Genomic DNA, 20,189 nt, shown 5'->3' with positions numbered 1-20,189 from the left:
AACAGAGGATAGTGGCCCACTGAAGCTGAAGGACTATAAAATATCCTTTATTATAAGTGACTAAGAAGAAATTAAACATTTTTCAGGAATGACTTGACTACATACTAGCCCGTCCTCATGCAAAAGCGTGAACTACTTGCTCTCTGAGGTCTTTTGCCTGCCTACCCTTCTCTGATAAACAACAGACGTCAGCTTTTCATTCTGAATCTCTCGACATTTCAGCTTTAGCGTTGCCCATATGCAGTGTTTTATTAGATCAGGACCTAAAAATCTACCGCTTTAGAGTTCTAGTCAGCTGAAGCAGGTGCTGACATGTATTGTGGGACTGTAGTTTTACACCTGGTGTGGAACTGAAATGCTTTGGTTTGTGCTAGTCTCATTTACATTATGAGAATGTAATTAATCACAAAATGAGGAAATAAAATAAAAGGGATATGAAATTTTATGCCCTGCCCTTGCTGAAAGTTATACAACAAATATTTATACTAGACAATTCATATGCAACAATTCTTTTCATTTACAGATTTATTTGTAAATCTTTACAATATGCATTCCAACACTATTACTATTGCATTTAAATCAACTCTAAGCAGCACTGTCAAGAAGCACCACAACTACAGTGATGCCTTGTAAATAAATGAGTAGTACAATCAAGGTCAAAATACACATTTTGGAGATCGGGCAGGAGTTTGGAGGCAAAATAAGAGGTTAAAGTCCCCCATTTTCCTGGATGAAAGAACAGAAAGCATAACATTGTATCTCTGATTCTATATTCCGAACAACTTAATACAGTTCAATTAAAATCACCTTATCACATGTAAAAGCAAAGTGTAAGCAACAGAAAAAGCAAACAGGACTATTAAAGGAAAACCTGTTGGATTACAGGGTTTTTGGCATTCAGAAAATTAAGCACAGAAGGAAGTATTGGTTTGATATGCAAGAATTTAGCCTGACTGCTGTTATTAAGCACCCTCATTGAAGTCAGCATGAATTTTGCCACTGGCTTCAAGTGGAGCAGGAACAGGCATGTTATCAGCCATTTCAGCAGGCTGTATTCTTCAGCTAACAATACACTTGCACATTTAAAGACAAAGGAAATCTGTTGAACGACCTACCCAGAATGGATGGGACTTGAGACAAGGTTAACATTGTCCAAGGTGTCTGCAGCCCAGCTATAGTGTCTGAGAGAATCAGAATCAAATTCCCTTGGAAACGTCAGGTGCTTTAGAAATAAAAAGATAAATTGAAATTTAAAATCAACATGAAAAACACTGGTCTTAAATGCACGCTTGTTAACAAAATTCTATTAACTTTAGAACTGACCCCTTTCTGTATAACACTACTGATATCCCAGATGTTAAATTGCTGGAAATCCCATAACAGAAATTTGGAATCCACATGCAAATTAATCCTACATGTCTAAAAGCTTCCTTTTTGCCTGGTTTCGCTGCTTTCTTGAGCTACAACTCCGTCTCTCCAAACTTCATTTACATATGCAAGGTTAAAAAAAATTGAAAAACGATTTCCATTAGTACTGCAATCCTACCCCACATTGACAGGCAGCATAACAGTCCCACACAGAAAATGCCATTGATAGATGCTTACTCAAGCAGAACCTGTGAATAACTTCATCAGGAGTTTAACTGAAGTTGTGAATGCACGACCAAGCTCTTGGTAGGAGGAGGGTATAATTTGTCTTCTCTAAATGTACAACCAACATGAGCACTTCTTTTCTGGAGTGCTACTGTCCCTATTCATCTACATAAAAATAGTTTTAACCCAGTGAAGCACTGCCATATTGGTGCTATAATTAACTGCTCCACCCGACACACAGTGACAAGTAATTTGTTTCTTGTCGTAGCATCGCACTTGCAGATGCCCTGTGCCTGGCAACAGGTTTTGATGCTATAAATTCTCTTGATCTGTGACAGAGAAGACATGTTAGCCACACATTCTTTTTTTCTTTCTTTCTTTGTTCCTTTCTTCCTAGGAAATCAAACAGATTAAATCTTCAAATATTGCATGCCTGTATTTGCAGGGTGATATGAAAGCTTCTAAACCAGAAGTTACCTCAATAAACCTAAGTCAAGATGCTGGCATGCAACACACTGACTATATTCACCCAGGATGGTGTTAAAGATCTCAGTGTCTCCCATATGGAAGTGATTTTCTGTTTACAGGCAAATATGACTAGAGAGTGCAAGCGGAGTTATCTGGGTTTTTTTCCCTCATACATTGTGAAGACTACAACCTCACGGGCTTTTTTCAAACTATATTCTGGGGGTTCCAGTCAAACCTGAGCCAAATACACATTTCTGCACAGGGAAATGTTATTACTTCCACCTATTGTTTTATATATGGGCATCTAAAGGTACTGTAAATGAATTATTTTGAATGGAAATACCAGCATTAGTAGTAAAACTGACAAAGCCAGTCATAAACACGCAAAAATCCTTCTGTCGAGAAGCTTCCACAAGATAAACCACCAGATCATGCTCCGCTGTTGGCCAGAACTCGCACCCCTCCTATTGCTCCCTGGTTTCCAAAAACTTTCTTCAGACATTTCTTGCATTTTAAATGAGCATCCTGGTTTTGCTTTGCCAAAATCCATCAATATTATCACTTACTGCTGATCAATAAAAATATCTGCAGGGTACAACTTTGCTCTGTGATTTGTGCAGCACTCTGCGGCATGCAGCCTTTGGCGCTTCCTCCTTTTGCTACCTTAAGTCTTTTATTAGGGTCTTCCACCAGACTTTTTGCTGTAAGACACATAACTGAGGCATAGTAATAACGGGCAAATAGGTTGCTAAGCATGGCACGTGTTAAATACCAAAAGATGCGTCAGGGCATCAGACATAAAAGATAAAAGGAATGTCATTAAAAACAACAGTAATTAAGCAACAGTAGTGGATTTAATTAGCACTGTTTTGAAAAAATGTATCATAATTTAGTTTAATGAAGACAATTTTCTAACTCTTTCCAACAGAATGCTAGGGATTCTTCCACATTTCATGAGGAGCCCACAGTTTATGCCCACAGCTGGCAGAAAAGCCAGCTCTGTGGATTTCTGCTATTCCAAGTGATCGAACTTTATAAGAGTTCCTACTGAGTATGTAACTACTCTAAATACCAACCACTGTAAGATCCAGACAGTTGGTCTCAGAAGCTGCAAAAATTTAGATAAATAAAAAATAGCCAAACTTATCGCATTACCCAGTGATCATCATCATCACCAAAACAAAGATTTTTAAAGAAATACATAGAGGGACATGCAATTTAGTGTTTGTCATTCCAGTGCCTGCTGAGCCACAACAGCATCACTGCACTGAGGTCCAGGCGTGCACCAGGGCATGTATGCCGACAGATAAACGTGGAATCACATTTGCTATAACAGATGAAAAATGCTAAAAAGCTCAACAGTGTGATACAGAAAACTCAGTGTAGAGCCACATAATTTCCTAGTAAACAGTATCTTTCTAAAATAGCCTACACTAGATAGAGACACTACCATATGAACCCAGCTTACTGTAAAGCTGTTTACACATATACATAGGCTTCCTTGGTCTACGCTTCTGTACTGACACGCTCTCCATACATCGGGTGACCACACTTTGGATGCATTCCTTTCTGACAAAGCGCATTCAAACAGATCTTTCGGAGATATTTACAGCCAGCAAAAGCACAAAGCCTGCATCCAATAATTTTGGAAGAGGAGCAGACTAGTAAAAGTTAATAGCTAGACAAATAGATCTCACAAGCAGCAGACATCTGTCGACCTCATTTTGTCAATCTGCTGAAGCACTGGATTTTCCAGGTAGGCAAAGAAATCTTTCTGGGCAAGTTGCAGTGTGATGGTACATCATCTACAGTACCAAATCACAGGATTCGTCCTGTGTCTTCTCAGGCCACAGCATTCCCTAACTAGACTGAGGCAGATTAAACATACAAAATTCTGTTACTGAAATTGCTCTAGGGTGTGGTGTGGTTTGATGCAAAAACATGAATAAAAATTCTGACATTTCTGCTGGCAAAGATGCTGCTGGTTGCATAACTAAGCAGCCAGGCTGTGTAATATCAGAGTTCAGCAAACAGAAGAATTTATGCTTTCTCCCAGAAGAATTTATCTGGACAGAAGAGATTCAGCAAGCTGCTAGGTAACACAGTCTGATTCATCCTGCCTTTGGCTGATGTAAACTCGGAGGCTGATGTAAACTATTCCATAGAGGAAGTCGCTCAGATTTGGACTGAGCTGTTGCGTCCATGGTAACACATAACGACACAGAAATTTTAACTCCGCTCTAAGCAAGTTTGTGAGGCACAGCATGGCCTGGACGCTCAGTCTTCCCTGCTGAATAGAGTTGGCAGTAAAGTACCGAATGCAACAACGGAGAATGTCTCAAGCTACTCGGAGTATTAGAAACTCCCCTCAGTGATCCAGTGTATCATGCTGGCAGCCAGGTGCAGTGAAGACTGGTTTCAGATCTTCCTCATCAGGCTTCTTAGATTTCCAAGTTGTCCCCTGGTGAACTTGGGAAGAGATGGTCAGGAGATTTTCTAATTCCACCTGGTCAAGAGGTTGCCAGCTGCCCCTTTTCTTTCACATACTTACATTCATGATAAAATTAATTCCTCTTACTTTGAGACTTTACTACTGTAATGAACTGTATATAGGTCTAAGCTTTAAAACAAGAAGAGAAACTGAATATGAATATCATAGGCAATGGCTCACTTCTTCAGAGCTGTATGATAGCCCCAAACTGCCCTAACTCCTATCAGTTTCTGGATGGACTTAGGCTATTGGTTTTGACCCAAAATGATCTTTATTCCTATGACTTCCTGGAACAAGGAAGACAAGGTGGAACACAAGATTTTTTTCTTGCTTTCTACTTCCACAGCAGGCATTATCTGGAAGGCCAAAGATGCACAGAGGGAGAGAAGGGAGCAAGGGAGCAAATACATCTCCCAGTCCCTCAAATACGCTCTTCCCACTTCAACCAAAGTATTGTAAAGTGCACCAGCTTCCTTTGGCATATGTTCGGACTGGGCTGAAGAACAAGGGAACTCCAGAAGACAGATGTATTTTTATGTCAGGACTAGAGGTTTGCAGGAGCTACAGCTGAAAATTTTAGCTAGGCTCCCTTTCTCACAGAGATAATTTGGTGCTTTGCTGTGGTTTGTTTTTCAAATGGGGCATGGTTTTATTAATCTCTTAAGACAGCCCAGAACTAGGACTGACATTCTTCCCCAAATTACCCTCACCATTCCTGATCCCTGCCTGGACATGGCAGATGTAAAATCCTAAAGTCTGTCCAGACAGTTTAGATTAAAATAACATTTACAACTAGATTGCCAGCGAGGCCTCCAGCCTGCCATTTTACAACACAATTTGAACAAGTGCTAAAATGCAATAATTGCACAATCACAAAACTGGAATCACCAAAAATATGAAGACTAGATGCAAAGCAAACAGCCTGCACTCTCCTGCTAGGGTCAGCACTGTACGGCTTCACGTTTGCTCCTGTGTCAGCGCAAGAGCCAGTACTGCAAGAAATCCCCCAGAAAGCACAGAGATCCACGACCACTGGCACAGAATACAGTGATTGCCATGAAGTAGAGCCTTGTGCGTGATGTGGCATCACAGCAACACCTCCATGTACAGTTCATTTTCTAGTGATATTTTGTAATACAAAACAGGTTCATGATGTACAGCTTGACCAATGTCCTTCAGCAGTTATTTAACAAGACTTAAAACGAGCACTATGCTATCTGATCAAGCACTCCCTAGCTGCTAAATCAACTCCGCCCATTTTGATGGTAATCACAAAACTGGCCAGAATCATACAACAACATAATGTGTTCTCAGACTGGACAGCCTTCCTCACATCTGAAATTTCCATCAATTCAGGAAGAGTCTATGAAGGTTTAGGGATAGAAAGTATGAGTGTGACTGGAAGTTCTCATCCCTAAAATATCACCTCTTGCTCCTAGTGCCAATAGTTGCAGCTTTTATTTTCTGACTTCAAAAGAAACAAAAGCAACAAATTACTACACTGGAACCTAAAGACTAATACAACTAAGGTTTAAAATGCTAGAGTCCCACTCTGTGAACTTTTTCCCTGATGAAAACCTCCTCTGAGTTCAGTAATTCCCTGTGCAGGCATACTTGCCGCTGCTGAAATGTACCTCTAAAAAGAGCAGCAGAAAACTTCTGCTTCATTATGGTCCATCTCCTGCTCTTCCAGAACATAAACAGCAGCACCATTCTGCCATCCTTTAACTCCCAAGTTAAGACTTTTATGTGGATTTTTTTTCAGTTTCCTAGCAGATCTCTGGCTTCTGTGCATTAAGAAACTCTTCTGGAGAAATTCAATTAGATTTGAAAATCTGAAACAAGTCTACCAAGCAAAAACTGAGGGAACTCACAAAGGAAAGCATACAGCACCCTACCACCATCAGCATTAACTTTTAGAATGATTTTCCCACGCTATACTCAGGGCAAAAGATTCTGCTTTTCTTATATTAGTCATTGCACAAACATTTGGAAGATACATAACTGGTTAGTGCACAATAGCTTAATCTTTACAAAGCCAAATTCTTCCCAAGGGTGAAAAAATAAGGATAGCAGTTGGAGTCCTACATGTAGCCAGAATGGACGAATGTAATCCACGGTCTATATGCTACAGACAAAGGTTGCTTAGTGTAAAACACATTGGTCCCAGCTCAGCAAAGCACTCTAAGGATACACTTAACATTAAGCTCACAGATACTCCCACTGACTTCAAAGAAGAGCCCTGTGTTCAGAAATGTAACCGGGTGCTTAAAGATCCTTTGGGATGGAACCAGCCCACCCTGCTTCTTGCAGGATCAGGCTCACAATGCGGTGAACCCATCATTTCCTACTTCCAGCTCCTTTCTTCTCCCTTTTGAATAGTTAGTAGAGTAGCGATAGCCCCTGCAAGCATGGCTGAGCGCTGCAGAATATCGTCCCCTATTAAAATGAAGCACGAACACCTGGCGGCAGAGAGGCAGCACGTACCTGGTCCTTTGCCGGCACCAGCAGTTCTTCGATCATCATGCTGTCTCGGGCATAAGAACTTCTGTTCAGCGTGTAGGACCTATCCGAACTGAAGGAGCGGAGGCTGTTGTATTTACCATTTATCACAGAAAGTGCAGATGACAATGAGATGAACAAAAAATAAAAATAAAAAAATTAATACATGCAACTTCCAGGGCATAGCATAAGATGGCAAAATATACATCATCTATGAGATAAATATAAGGGAAGGGAAAAAATGGAATAATAAATACTTGACTGTATCCCCCTCCCTATCTTATGCATAAACAACAATCAGTGGATGTTTACTGCTTTAGTAGTGATGCTGTGGCTTTAGAATAAAACCAGAAAAATGCATTCAAATATTTAGGTGAACTCTGATTAACGTCTACACGCCTTGATCCTGCAAGGAGACCCATGAGGGCAGGTCCTGGTGGAGCTGTGGGTAGGTTACAGTGTCTGCCCATCTGGCTCAGATTGCCAAATCAGGTTTAAGAAAGAGCAAGTTTTCCGTGTTGCTGTTCTCTCTTTGTGGCTGAACCACTTTCAACTTTGTTACAAACACCCTAGTTATTCACTTACTCCTAGTTAGGACAGAAGGATAATAATTTTGAAATAGAAGAGGAAGGAAAAGAAATTTTCTTCTTAATGATTAAATACAGATTCCAATGCTTTGGGGAGTTATTTTGTGGATGTTAGACTCTTTAGAAATTAACTACAATCACTGTGAATCTGTTGCAATTAAATCAAAGTAGGAGTGTGTTACACTTAACCCTGGAAGGTACATTATGGTATGTGCTAAAAACATGCTGCAGGCCTAGACATGCTTGCTACGTGACAAAAAATAAAGGAGTAAAAAAATGTGCATTAATAAAAAGCAACATCCAAAAAACTATTACACTTTTAAACTAGTAACATTTTTCAGTCTCAAAACTCTACAACTTGCTTCATGCACTTTGTAGTTGTTAACAGAACTTTTCTAGTCCCTTAGCACACGATCCTCCATGTGCTAGAAGCAGAATTGGGATCTTTATTGCATACCGTAGGCATATGTTAATCAGACTCCTACATGATAAAGGGTATAAAAAATCCAGTTATATTTGTTACAACAACAGAAGAATATTCTCTAATGATGAGCAAACCGCAATCATAAATAAATAAATAAAACTAAAAAGCATGTCATTTTCCAATGCTGAATAAAATGAAGATGAGCAATGGCAGCAGCAGAAAGATGTAACACGATGCCATGCCTTCTTACCTGACTTTTGGACTAAAGCAATTTACAGTGGAAAAGAAACAGGAGAAATAGAAAGCAAAGAATCAGACGGGAAAAGCAAGATGTTATGGCTGGATGATATACACATTTAATGTGCTTATTTCTTAATGTTACACTCAGAATCAGTAGTAAGAAACATTCACAGAATACTTTTTGCTAAACGCAATACTTGCCATGAAAAACACTGTATTTGTCTCCTCTGAGCATAACATATATGCAATGTAAAAAATGAGCTACGCAGCAACAAATAGTAAAGGCACTGCTAAAGTCAAAAGCATGGGAACATTATATTTCTCTCTCAAAAAAAAGAAAATATAAAGCCGAACCCTCAGATCTACCTAACAGATCTGGATTGTGAAATTCTGCTCTCCCACTGACGCAGTGAGAGTTCAGACGTGTGCAGGAAGAGTCCCGTAATGAGTAAAACGTGTCCTGTGAACCAGCGAGCCCAGGTCTGTACACAAGCCGCATTCGCCCCCCTCTCTGCAGTACTTCAGAATTTACCACAAACTGATAGTGCTGAATGATGACCTTGCTCACGCTAAACTTCTGTTTAAAAATTGAATGTTAGCCTTGTTAATTAACTTTGCAAAGGCATAAGATTCTCCCTTCAAATACCTTTTGCTGAGTTTACAGCTAATAGTCTATTTTAAGAGCACTTCGGCATTCCTCGTACATGTATTATCACGCAAATACTTATTAACTTACCTAAGAATTGTAAGTGAAGCAAAACATGGCTGGGCATTACTAAAAAGCAAATTTACACTGCATGCTTGCATTTCTAAAGGAGCCATAACAAACAAGATTGAAGGGCAGGCATCTAAGCTTTACCTTATGGGAGTTGCCATTCAGAGTTAAGACAATGCAATCACTTTTTAAAACAGATCTTTAAATTACCGCATAGGAAAAAGTCCTCAGGGCTCTGGCTTATGAGGTTTAATTATTAGCTTCAGTACAATTCAACTGTCAGTAAACACATTGCAAATCCACAACTGTGCTCATACAGCTTTATTTGTTTTGAGCAATGCACAGTGCAGGCTTTAGCAACATTAAAAAAAAACCCTAAAACGTTGATCTGCAAACACATGAGTTGAAATCAACAGTGGTCAGACATTACATTAAATCTAGCATGTTATATTGGGTTCACAGAAACTGTGGCCTATTTTTTGTAACATGCAATCTGTTTTCTGTCAAATGAAATCCTACGACTAATTTAGGGCACACCTTTTTTACTGCTTTTTTATTTTTGGATTTTGTTCTTTAATATTGGCTCTCTGTTTGGTTGTTCACTGGCAACCTCTAAAGAAATAAAAGCACTAAAATAGCCAAATGATTGTCATTCAGTTTTTCTGGTGTTTACATTCTTTTGCTACATTAGACCATTAAGGAATACTCAAAGGTGAGTATCAATTTGACAGTCAGTAGTGAAAAGGACCTTGTTTTTGCTAGCTGTTCTACATTAGTTTTTAGAGACGTTGCAAACTGCTAGGCAAGAGGTTCCTCTGAGATGTCCAGAGCATGAACAGATACCAGAAAAAATGAATAGCTAATTTTCTGTATCATTGCCATAAGCAGCCAACATGAATAAAGAATATGAAACAAAACAGCAATGAACATATGCTTTAAACACGCAATATTATCATAACACGGAAGTCCACCCCCTCCAATTTGCTTCAAAATAGACTCCAGCTTTGTGTGAAATAATGCACTTGGTTGGTAAAAGTTTCCAACCGTGGTGGCACACAACCGTGAGAAGCAGCGAATACAGTACCTGGCGGAGCGGGCTCCGAGGCTGAAGCCCATGTATCCCTCAGCCGGCAAAGAATCATCGCCCAGCTCTTTTAGGTCCTGTGGCCCAAGATACTTGTCCGTATCACCTGTCATTGCATCCTCACCTGCCGGTGTAAAAGTCAAGCTGAAATCAGGAGCTACATGTATTGCAGAAGTTTGTGTGCTCAGTATTTCATAACGCCCTTTCCCTGCTTGCCAACACGTAATCAATGCCAGCACCCCCGCTCTCCCTCGGGCTCTTTCCATACCGAACGTCAGTTATCCGCCCTCTGAGCAGGTCTGAGAAAATAATTTTATGGGAGCAAACGTAAGGGGCAAAAATTCCCCTTGACATGAATCCAGTGAGTCAAGAGGGAGGACTTGCGCCCATTTATTTAAGCAAGCTAAAGGCTTCTTCCATACTTTGCACCATTGCACACGCCTTTTCTTTCCTTACCAAGAAGCCCCACTTGACAAATTAAAGTTGGGTCATTCCATATGCTAAAAACATTAGCCTGGAAATACAGCTGTTTGCCCATTAGGATTGGGAAGTGCAGCAAGCTTCAACGGCCACTGCCTAAAACAGGAGGCCCACCTTAGGTATTTTTCAGTAAGTTTTGCAAGCTTGAATTTAAGAGCGTATTTTTATGAACTGCTTTACACAGCCCGCCCCCAAGCAGATCAGTTTACTGAGATAAGGCAAATACTTCATCAGGCCTCTTCATTACACAACTCGTCAGGGGGGAGCGCGGCATGGCAAAACCGGCCAGGGGGAGCAGAACAAAGCGCTTCGCCAAGCAGGCGCTCCCGCGCCCCGAAGAACGCCGCGCTCCCAGGCCGCCAAACCAACACTGCTAACCCGTCCCAAAACATCGGATACATTTGACACGTGGACGTTAACAGAGAAGTAGAAGATTAGTTTTTTAGAAAAATGAAAGTAAGGAAAGTTAAGTCTTCAGAGAGGAAGGCAGTTGCTGCAAAGGGTTAAGGAAGCAGCTCGCGCTGGCTCCCTGCATTTGCATACCATTACATCATCCCCCAAACCTACATTCCTGCACTGACAGAGCAAGTCCCAAATATGCCTTCTGCGGCTGTACGCCTTTTTTCCCCGTCCCCTCCACAACGCGGAGCGGAGGGAGCTGCCTGCCAGTCCCTTACTCGCCCACGCTCACACTGCCGGCTCTGCCGTGCACACATGCAGGCATGCAAAAGTTGCACAGCAGAGACGGTGAAGAGCTTATCCTCAAAGGTAAGTGACTCCAAAAACGCAGCTGTTTTTCCAACTCTTTCATTCAGCGGAGTTCAGCGTACTTTCCATTCACTGAGCTCAGGAAACCACAGGCGAGCTCTGGTTTTAAACTAACAATCAAGTCTAAAAATACCCGTTCGGCTACTGCTTTGCGAACGGCAAAATAAACAGACCAACTTTCTCCTGCAACCCAGCGAGTATTTTAAGTAACAATTTAAAAGCTAAGATGTTCGTAGTACACCATAAAGCATTAAAAACCAGAAACAGAAACATTATATATGAAGTTAAACTTTAAAAAGTCTTACTGTTTTGGAAAGCCATTTCCACCAGTCTGGTCTACAAGAATTTTTTCCCTGATGTTTCCAGGAATTCCTATTAGTCCTATTAGTCCTTAAGCAGTGATTTAGAGTTAATCTCCAAACCAGCACAAGCAAACTAATCCCTGTGGGTCATATTCGCTTTCCACACAACAACTGAGATCTTCTTAACATCTTGATCTCTTCGTGTGTATTTTAGGACATGTGCATCTCTGTCCTCTCAACCCAGACCAAAGTTCTTTCCAAACGTGAAACAAAACGAGAAATACTGACCACGGTTATTTGAAGTAAAAAAATAAAAAAATAAAAAAGTCCCGTTTTAATCGCTCTGCAGACATCCCTTTAAAGCCTCTGCCGATTGGATCGCCGCCCCCCTTGGCAAGCCTCTCCACTGGTGACACACATGCGGGGCTGGGGTTATTTGTATGTAAATAGGGGGCTGCGAGGGGTCGCCTTTCCGTAACATGATGCCGCCGCGCCGCAACGGCCGGGGCCAGGGCGGGGGGCCGTGCTGGCCGCGGCCCCCGCCTCCCCCCAGCACACACACCACACACACCACACACACACCACACCACACACACACCACACCACACGCCCCCTGAAAGACAGAGGCCATGGCCGGCCGCTAGCCTCGTGCTGGCCCGGCCGGGGCTGCGGCGCGTCCGCCCAAGGCACAGCGGGCGAGCAGGGGCGACCCCAGGCACGGCCTGGCCTTGCCCGGGAGCCGCCGGCCAGCGGGCGCCGCAGCCCCCTCCCGTCCCCGGGGGCCGCGGCGTTTCGGGTAAGGAGCGCGGCCTTGCCACGGAGCGTCTCGGGGCCGCGTTGCGACGGCCGTCCTTCATTTCTGCTTCCCTTCGTAACAGCGTGATGTCTTCAAACGTGTCGAAGAAAGACGTTCCACTGGACAGACTGTTAGCACTGGACTAACAATTAGCACCGGACTAACAATTAGCACTGGACTCCTAGTGCAAGTACAGCACCCCGGGCAAAACCCATGTAGGAATGGCTGCAGCAGGTCCAGGCAAAGGCCCGTGTGCTTGAGGTTATCCCGTCTCTCACAGCAGCCACAGTCTATAATAACATGACATAGTGGAAGTCCTCCAGGACACTCTTTTAGCTGGCAGGGATTTGAAAATGTATTTTCTAAACCCACAAGAGATTTATATAGCACTGAATGAGTATTTTTTTCCTCTTTACGTTCGTCCAATTACATTTTGAATTCGTGCAAACTTTCTGCGTTCCCCACATCAAGGGTGTAGGTGTGCAGGGAGCTCCACAACTTAACCAGGGTGAAGATTACCTCCTCTCGTTTGATTCAAATTTGCCTTTTCCCAGTTTCATCTGATGCCCCCTATTTTTGTAATTCTGGAAGAGGCAGCAAGCAGTCCACCCTCTGTTCACTTCACCACTTTATACATTCTAACCTATCGCCCATTCATCCTTTCTTTGCTGGGATAGACAGCCCTAGTCTATTTAGTCTCTTCTCCTGTAGAAGCTGTTCCCTACCTCTGATCAACTTTGTCACCTTTTCCCATGCTTTTCCCAGTTCTACTACGATACCGAGCAGTATTACAGATGAGGGTGTCTCAATTTGCATCAAGTCCTGCTAGGCAATTTTCCTTAGCAGGAAGGAAAGGAGCATTTTTCCAGCTCTGCTAGGCCACTCAGTTTCTGTCTGATACTTACACAGCTGGCAACTCCAAGAGCACATTTTGGGTGCTCTTTCAGAGGCCAGTGAGAAATAGAGGCTCTCTGGCACCAGAAGAGAAGGCATCATGGGGCTTGGGAAATCCCCAAACAAAATTTAATCATAGTCTGGGATCCAAGGGGGCACTTGTCATTGGCTTTGCTAGAGATGACTGTAGCTTTCACCACTCCCCCATCACAGTCTGACCAGATCTCTCTGACAGTAGAACAGGCACAGCCCCATGGAGGAGGAGGATGCTCCTATTTGTGCCCAAGGGTCTGGTTTCACACAAATACGGAGGAATGTCAACACTAAACCACTGAAACTTTTATCGAGCTGTAAAATGTTATGGAGGCAAAACCTCAGACAACTCTGAGTATAAAAATATAATAAAGCAATCCCTTCTAAAATGATCAATCGCTTCCTTCATAATACATTACGTGTTGAAGAAAGATGATGTTCATGAAGACTTTCATGAGTGTTCTTAAATGCATGCTGTCACTGCGGCATCTCAGCACCTACTCTGGGATCAAACGGTATGAGCTCATGTCCTGTGAGGACACCTGCCTAATCTGCCAGGGATTGATTAGCATCACACTTACCCCCACTGAGATAGGAATCTCCATTAAATGGGTTTAAAACAGTGTCCTTACCTACACCAAAAAGTCTGTTGTTATCTACTGAAGACCCAATTAAAAAATTAAAAGCTCAACATTGTTTCTTGACAAAGTGTCTAAACTCTCAACACCCAAACTGTTTTCTCCTTCCCCACTCACATAGTTTGACCACCCTTCTCATCAGCTTCCTTTGCTTGCTCCCCCTTAGCCCCCAGGACAGCAGCGACAGCTTTTGGGGGTCACTGCGGCAGAGCTAATTACTGTCTCATCTCGCTGACGAGAGCAGCAGCGGTTCCCGCTCCCACAACGAGGCTAAGGCACGTGCCTGTGCCGGGGCCCGTGCACCCAGGCCGGGCGTGTGGCTGTCCGCCAAGGAGACCCCTACAAGGGCCAAGGTAAGGCAAGTCTTGGGCTGTGCCTCAGCATCAACGATCCCCTGCTCCCCACCAGCCCCACGGCTGCAGGGTGCTTTGCTGGTGCACCCGGCAGTCACGCGGCATGTGGGATGCAAGCCCACATCTGGAGATGGTAAGAGGAAGACCCAGTTCTTGCAGTCTCCAGTTTCACGTGTATAAGATTTGAAATCTCTTTAAGGAAAAAAAAAAGAAAAAAAGTGGAGCATGTTCAGTTTGCATAGGAAACAGGAACATTTTATATTCCTATACAAACTTCCTGCTATGTAAGAACACAAGCCTTCATCTTTTTCCCACAAAATTACAATCAGGTCTTTCAAACTAATGTCCCTTTTTTTCTTTTTTATACAGGGCAGCAGCTTCCCAGGACTTAACCTCATTTGGGCAGAATGTCCAGACTGGTCTGGGAAAAGGAAGAAATGATCTCCCTTCTCCTCTAGTTTGACTCCAAACCAAACTGTCCTCTGCAGGGAAGAGAAATTACACAATTTCCGTGTAAATGCTTATTTAGCAGGCACAGCAAGACATAAATGCAAGGAAACTTTTTCCTGACATTTGTCTCTGAGCTCTGAGACTCTAGTTTCCAAGCCTTTAGTTTTTCTTATGATTAGACTTGGCTTGAAAGAGTTTTCTGAAGTGGGTATTTGCTCTTTGAGGTTTGCGGCTTGTTGAGAAGTTATTAAATAAGCTAGTCTCACTGAACAGCTTGGCTGATGACATTGGCTTCAAGTGAGCGAGGGAGAGCTTGGATTTGGGAGGTAAATTTGTGCCCTGCTCTCACTTGGAAATGAGCTCCCTGGCAATGAGATTTGTCAGACTGCTTCATCATCTTGAATGTATTTGTTCCCACTAGCCTAAGTGGATGCTTTGTATATAAATACCCTATTAACGTTGAGGAGCTGTGGCGAAAGGCATCAGTAATCTTTATTGATGTGGAAGACATAAAAGGGAGATGGGCCGGAGATTGTTACCTCAAGCCCTTGTAATTCATTGCATGCCTTGCACGCTGGAATGCTGCAGCATGGATTAATACCTACTATTACTTGATTTGAGAGCTCCTGTTCAGAGTTACGCTTTGAAAATGATCTTGTTATATATAAACCGGTCTGTTAGCTCCCCTAGTAATGATTGCATAATATATTCTCTAGTAAGGAGCTGATTATATTTCCTGTATTCTTAAATGGCTTTTTTTTTTTTAATTTGTTTTGTTAAAGGGAGAGTTAGTGACTGGATAAAAACCTTCCACAGATCTCTCGTATTGCTTCAGGCATTGCATTTGGCCTTAACAGACAATGCTATGCATTAAAGCCACGTTTTACATCTTAGGTTCTCGTATTATGATTTCATACATGAATGTTTCTCAACTGTACCACTCCTCAGCGTGCCATGGGATAAAGCCATAGTTATTGCTCTATTAACTAACATAACCACTATACATCAATGGCACGGTCAGTTACAATAACACTGTATTATATTTTGAGCAGTACAATAGCCTAAAAGAGTTATTTTGAAAACACAGGTGGATGGTAAGAACATTATCCACTTGGAAATGCAGCAATGGGAACACAGTGACAAACTGAAAACAAAAGAAAAGCCTCAATGCATGAATTAAACAAGAGTTAAACACAATGAGCCTAGCTAAAATAGCTTTTACGCCTTACTGTTGCAATGCTATAAAAATTAAAAGTAAATATATTACTAGGCATGAAAAAAAGAGACCAACCACAAGAAAATTGAAACCAGTCACTTACTTTCCTTACTAGAGAAGAAAAAACTGCAGCCCTAAGACAAGTAAACAGGGACAAAACAAAAAGCCTGGACACTGGCGCTCTTCTCTCCATAAACTCAGACCTTCCTGCTTCCGGATTCGTTTTTGGGACCTAATCGCTCTGTGGCACCTTCCACCGCTTCATGGCAAAACCCGCCAGACCTCTGCCCACCAAGGACAGGAAGGCTGGACCTGACAGGTGATGTGGGTAGGGGAAAGGAAAGCAGTGGCGGCAGCAAGGTTTTAAATACTTGGGGACCGCTGAAGCTCTGTCAGCCCTAACCGAGGCGTCCTGCTAGCTCAGAGAGCTCGGGAGGCTTATTTACAGGTGCTGAAAACCTGGGGGCTTACTGCCACAGCTCTCACCTCACTTTGCGGAATGGTATAGATGAAATCTCAGCTACAAGGCACGTCCTCTAATCCCAGCGAACACCAACACTTTGAGTACAGTACCTGATCCTCTTTATACAGGACAAATGTAATCTGATGTGCTTTTACTGTATATGGTATCTATACATTTTTCTTTTTTTCACCCTGAAACTATTTTTTTCAAGGCTAAGGGCTCATTATCAATTTAAATCAATCATTCCAGTGCTGAGTCCACATCTGAATTCTTTTTTTTAAATACAACCGCATTCCTCCCGCTGTTAGCTTTCACCATCAGCTATTTCTTCAAAAGTGTCTTATATTGGTCTCTTTTGTCTGATATTTAATTTTTCAATTACAATCATAAATCTACTCTCTCTGTTACAGAAGCAGCAGCAAAAGGACTGAGTTTTTCAGGACAGTGGAAGCAATTTGAGTAAAAAAATTGGAAGTGAGAGATTCAGACAAAATTAGAGGATTATCCAAAATAGCTCAAAGAATTTTTAAAAGCATTCTTAATTGTAAAGCAAAAATTATTGTTAGTGGGATAATAAGAAAAAATTATCTGAAGGATTAATTTCCAGACAGAGGAAATAAAAGGAAGATGCTTAAGTTAAACATCACTGCAATACAAAAATGCACAAATACCTTCTTCAACATCTGACAAATATTCAGCATCACTGAGCATTTCAGGGGCATTGGCTTTACGAACTGCATGATTCAAATAAACAAAATAATTAAGTAAAACACAGACTATCAATATGTCAACAAAACAATCAATGTCAAACAATAACGGGTGCGCAAAGATGATATCGAATTAATACTTTTTTTTTTTTTTTTTTTAACTTCTCCTTATAACAAGGAAAGACTGAAAAATAAGTGCGAGGGATTTTTTATTTTTTAATACCTTCATCATCAGACATGTCAAGAACTTCATTCATCGTTTCCGGTACATTCATTTTGTGCTTTTCTGTAACAGTCTGTCAAAGAAAAAAAAAATAATTTCAGAGTTCAGGCATTGTTTTCCCTAAAATTATAGTTACTTTAAAAATAAAATGCAAGATAGGATATATTTTTATTGGAAATTAGAAAAATAAGATTTTAAGTAGCTTCTTATTCACTTTCCTTTGTATACATGCATAAAACTATACAGTAAGAGAGACTATCTTCATATAATGCAGAAATATGCAATTTTACATTAGTGTTTTCAACTATATTCAAATTCTCACAGCAGAGAGCATGAACTGAAAGCCTAAAAGATCATACCACGGAAAAGAAACAAGTACACTGAATCCAAGAGTTTCATGCCAAGGGTTTTTAAAGGAACTCTTCGAATAGTCTTTGAAATTTTGAGCAGGAATATGTCATCTATATTAAACTATACCACCCTTCTTCCTGAGTAAAGTATTTCTCCTTTGCCATTGGAAAAACACTGATATTTAGGAGTAAGCTTAATCTATGAGATATTTTTCAGAGGTGCCTCAGCATGAATTGTGTGTTTTTCCTACAAAGAAGAACAATTTTAACCACATGAAGGTTAAATGATTCCCCTAAGGAATTTTTGCCTGAAAGACATTCAGAAGTGGTTCATTTTCACCGTGATATTTATTTTGATTCAGATGCAAAGAACAATACAGAAAAACTTTGAAGCTGAAAAAAAATGTTATGAATGCCTGAAATCTGTTCCTAGAATACCTATACATCCCATGAATAACGCACACGTGCACTTTTTACTCTCCAGCTGGCATGCAGCACAACAAGCACCACTGAAGTGTAAGGTCATGCAGAAGACTCTGCAGAGTTAGCATTCAAGGAGTGCTGTGGAGTTAAAAAAAAAAATACTCCCATATTCATTTTATTTATTTATTATTATTATTTTACCACCATTACTTCTCATTCTTCCCATACAAATAAATCATTAACAAAAGTCAGGAGGACCAAACAGCTTTTACATCTTCATCTATTTTAAAATATTTCATTTTTTGTCTGGCCTCATAAATAGTCACGTGGCAGTTTGTTTCTTGGGTTACTGACATCACTTCATGTAACAGAAGAGTTCCTGCATGCTCAAACATCACAGAACTTATAAAAAGCCTCACACCTATTTTGTTTTGTGGGTTTTTTAACGCATTGCTGTTAAACTAGAAAAATCACAGGATTTTCTTTCAGGTAATATTGGATTTTTATTGGTGTTTGAGTATAAATCACAGTAAAATTAGCTATGTTCATCCCCATTTTCATTAAATTCACCTTTGGGAGTTGTTTAGCCACATGCCTGAAAACCAGCCTCAGTAGCTGAATTGAGCTTTTAGGCTCCTCAGTTGGAAATCAGACTTCATATCTAGGCTTCCAAAGTTTGGAAATTATACACTTGTGACTGATAAGCAGCATACTTCAATTTTAAAAGAAGTTATTTAGGGGATTCTCTTTAAGCAAAGGAAGAGCTATTTGGGATAGCATAGGCCTTTCAGCATATAAAATATTTTCCTAACACAATTCATAGCCTGGTCTACTTTCACTTAACTCTTCTTCATCTACAGAATATAACAAATGATCATTCTCCATCATGTGGCACAAACACAGCTCATTAGTTCTGCAAGCTAAGAATGGGCTTGTCATATTGGGAGTTCTTAGCATAAAAACAGGATTTTACTTTTCCTACAGCTATCTAGTTGTATGTTAGACAATCATTCAGGTTTATGCTACTCTGTATAATCTTGTTCAACTGATTTTTTAGGTTATAGAAAAAAATTTGGAATCTTTCTAGAAAGAAAGGTGTTCTTGAGAGAGCCTAGAGAGAGGCTGTAAGAAAGATCCATGTGTTTTTTTTTGCATATTCATTTGTATTGTATTGTTTTGAAATTTATCTTTTGTGCCATTCAAAAAGAGCAAAGTGGATTTTATGTAAGCTACTGAATTACAGAAGCAGCCAGGAAAGCCACAGTAAGAAAAGGCACATGAAGTAGCAGAGCTAAAATCTGCCTGTCATCCCAAATGCTTTTCGTATTGCAACCACCTGCTTACACTAATAGACTACACAAATTGATGATGACAAAACATGGAACACATAGCAACTGTTTTCTGTCTCTGGTATGCCTAAAAATACACACACATTTCTCTCTTTTCAATCAGGAAAAAAAAGTTAAAGAACGGAAAAGCCAATTTGGAGCCAAGGCTCTGCATTTATGTTAGTAAGACTAAATTTTGTCTTTATCAATATGGTGGTTCGTGCAGACTCCTTGCCTCATAAAACAATCTTCATAGAGCGATTTGGCAAAACTTTGTTGAACAAAAGACCTTTTTGAGAAATCTTTTGGATTCTGTGAATTGCCATTTTTCTCACAGCAGATAATATTTGACTATTTCTGCCCCTTTAATGTCTCTAGGCTAATGCTGCGACAAGCCTTCCTGAGAGGTAAGATACAGGAGGTTGAGTTCATGTGTGTGTAAGCTAAAGGCGAGCTGGGGCTGGAGTTGCTGGCGAAGGCTGCTTGCAACAGGCTGAACAGACAGCCCTTAACCGCCTCTCAGAAGAAGCCAGAAACTATGTGACAAGATGTCCAGTGAATTCCAAGCACTTCTTCGTTTGGCGTAGTTGCTCTGAGACCAAATACAACCCAGTACACATCAGTCCCTTGGCAAACTGCATTCTCTCAAAAGGGAGAAGAA

General features: G+C 41.0%; 1 protein-coding gene and 1 long non-coding RNA gene across 2 annotated transcripts in view; one reads left to right on the top strand and one right to left on the bottom strand.

Moving 5' to 3' along the window:
* The window catches only part of ANK3 (ankyrin 3), a 354,620-nt gene that overhangs the window by 60,689 nt on the left and 273,742 nt on the right, over nucleotides 1-20,189 (bottom strand). The window contains exons 23-27 of the mRNA XM_064513712.1: nucleotides 17,428-17,500; nucleotides 17,169-17,231; nucleotides 10,105-10,228; nucleotides 7,040-7,142; nucleotides 1,116-1,222 (exon numbers count right to left, since the gene is read on the bottom strand). Coding sequence (XP_064369782.1) covers nucleotides 1,116-1,222; nucleotides 7,040-7,142; nucleotides 10,105-10,228; nucleotides 17,169-17,231; nucleotides 17,428-17,500 — 470 coding nt within the window. The remainder of the gene's footprint in view (nucleotides 1-1,115; nucleotides 1,223-7,039; nucleotides 7,143-10,104; nucleotides 10,229-17,168; nucleotides 17,232-17,427; nucleotides 17,501-20,189) is intronic.
* LOC135328690 (uncharacterized) lies at nucleotides 11,147-17,173 on the top strand. The gene is made up of 3 exons (XR_010389662.1): nucleotides 11,147-11,352; nucleotides 14,182-14,368; nucleotides 14,738-17,173. It is a non-coding gene; the product is annotated as an uncharacterized LOC135328690 (long non-coding RNA).

Source organism: Dromaius novaehollandiae, chromosome 6 (genome assembly GCF_036370855.1).
Source record: "Dromaius novaehollandiae isolate bDroNov1 chromosome 6, bDroNov1.hap1, whole genome shotgun sequence".
NCBI lineage: Eukaryota > Metazoa > Chordata > Aves > Casuariiformes > Dromaiidae > Dromaius > Dromaius novaehollandiae.
This window is presented reverse-complemented; position numbering and strand designations above follow the sequence as displayed.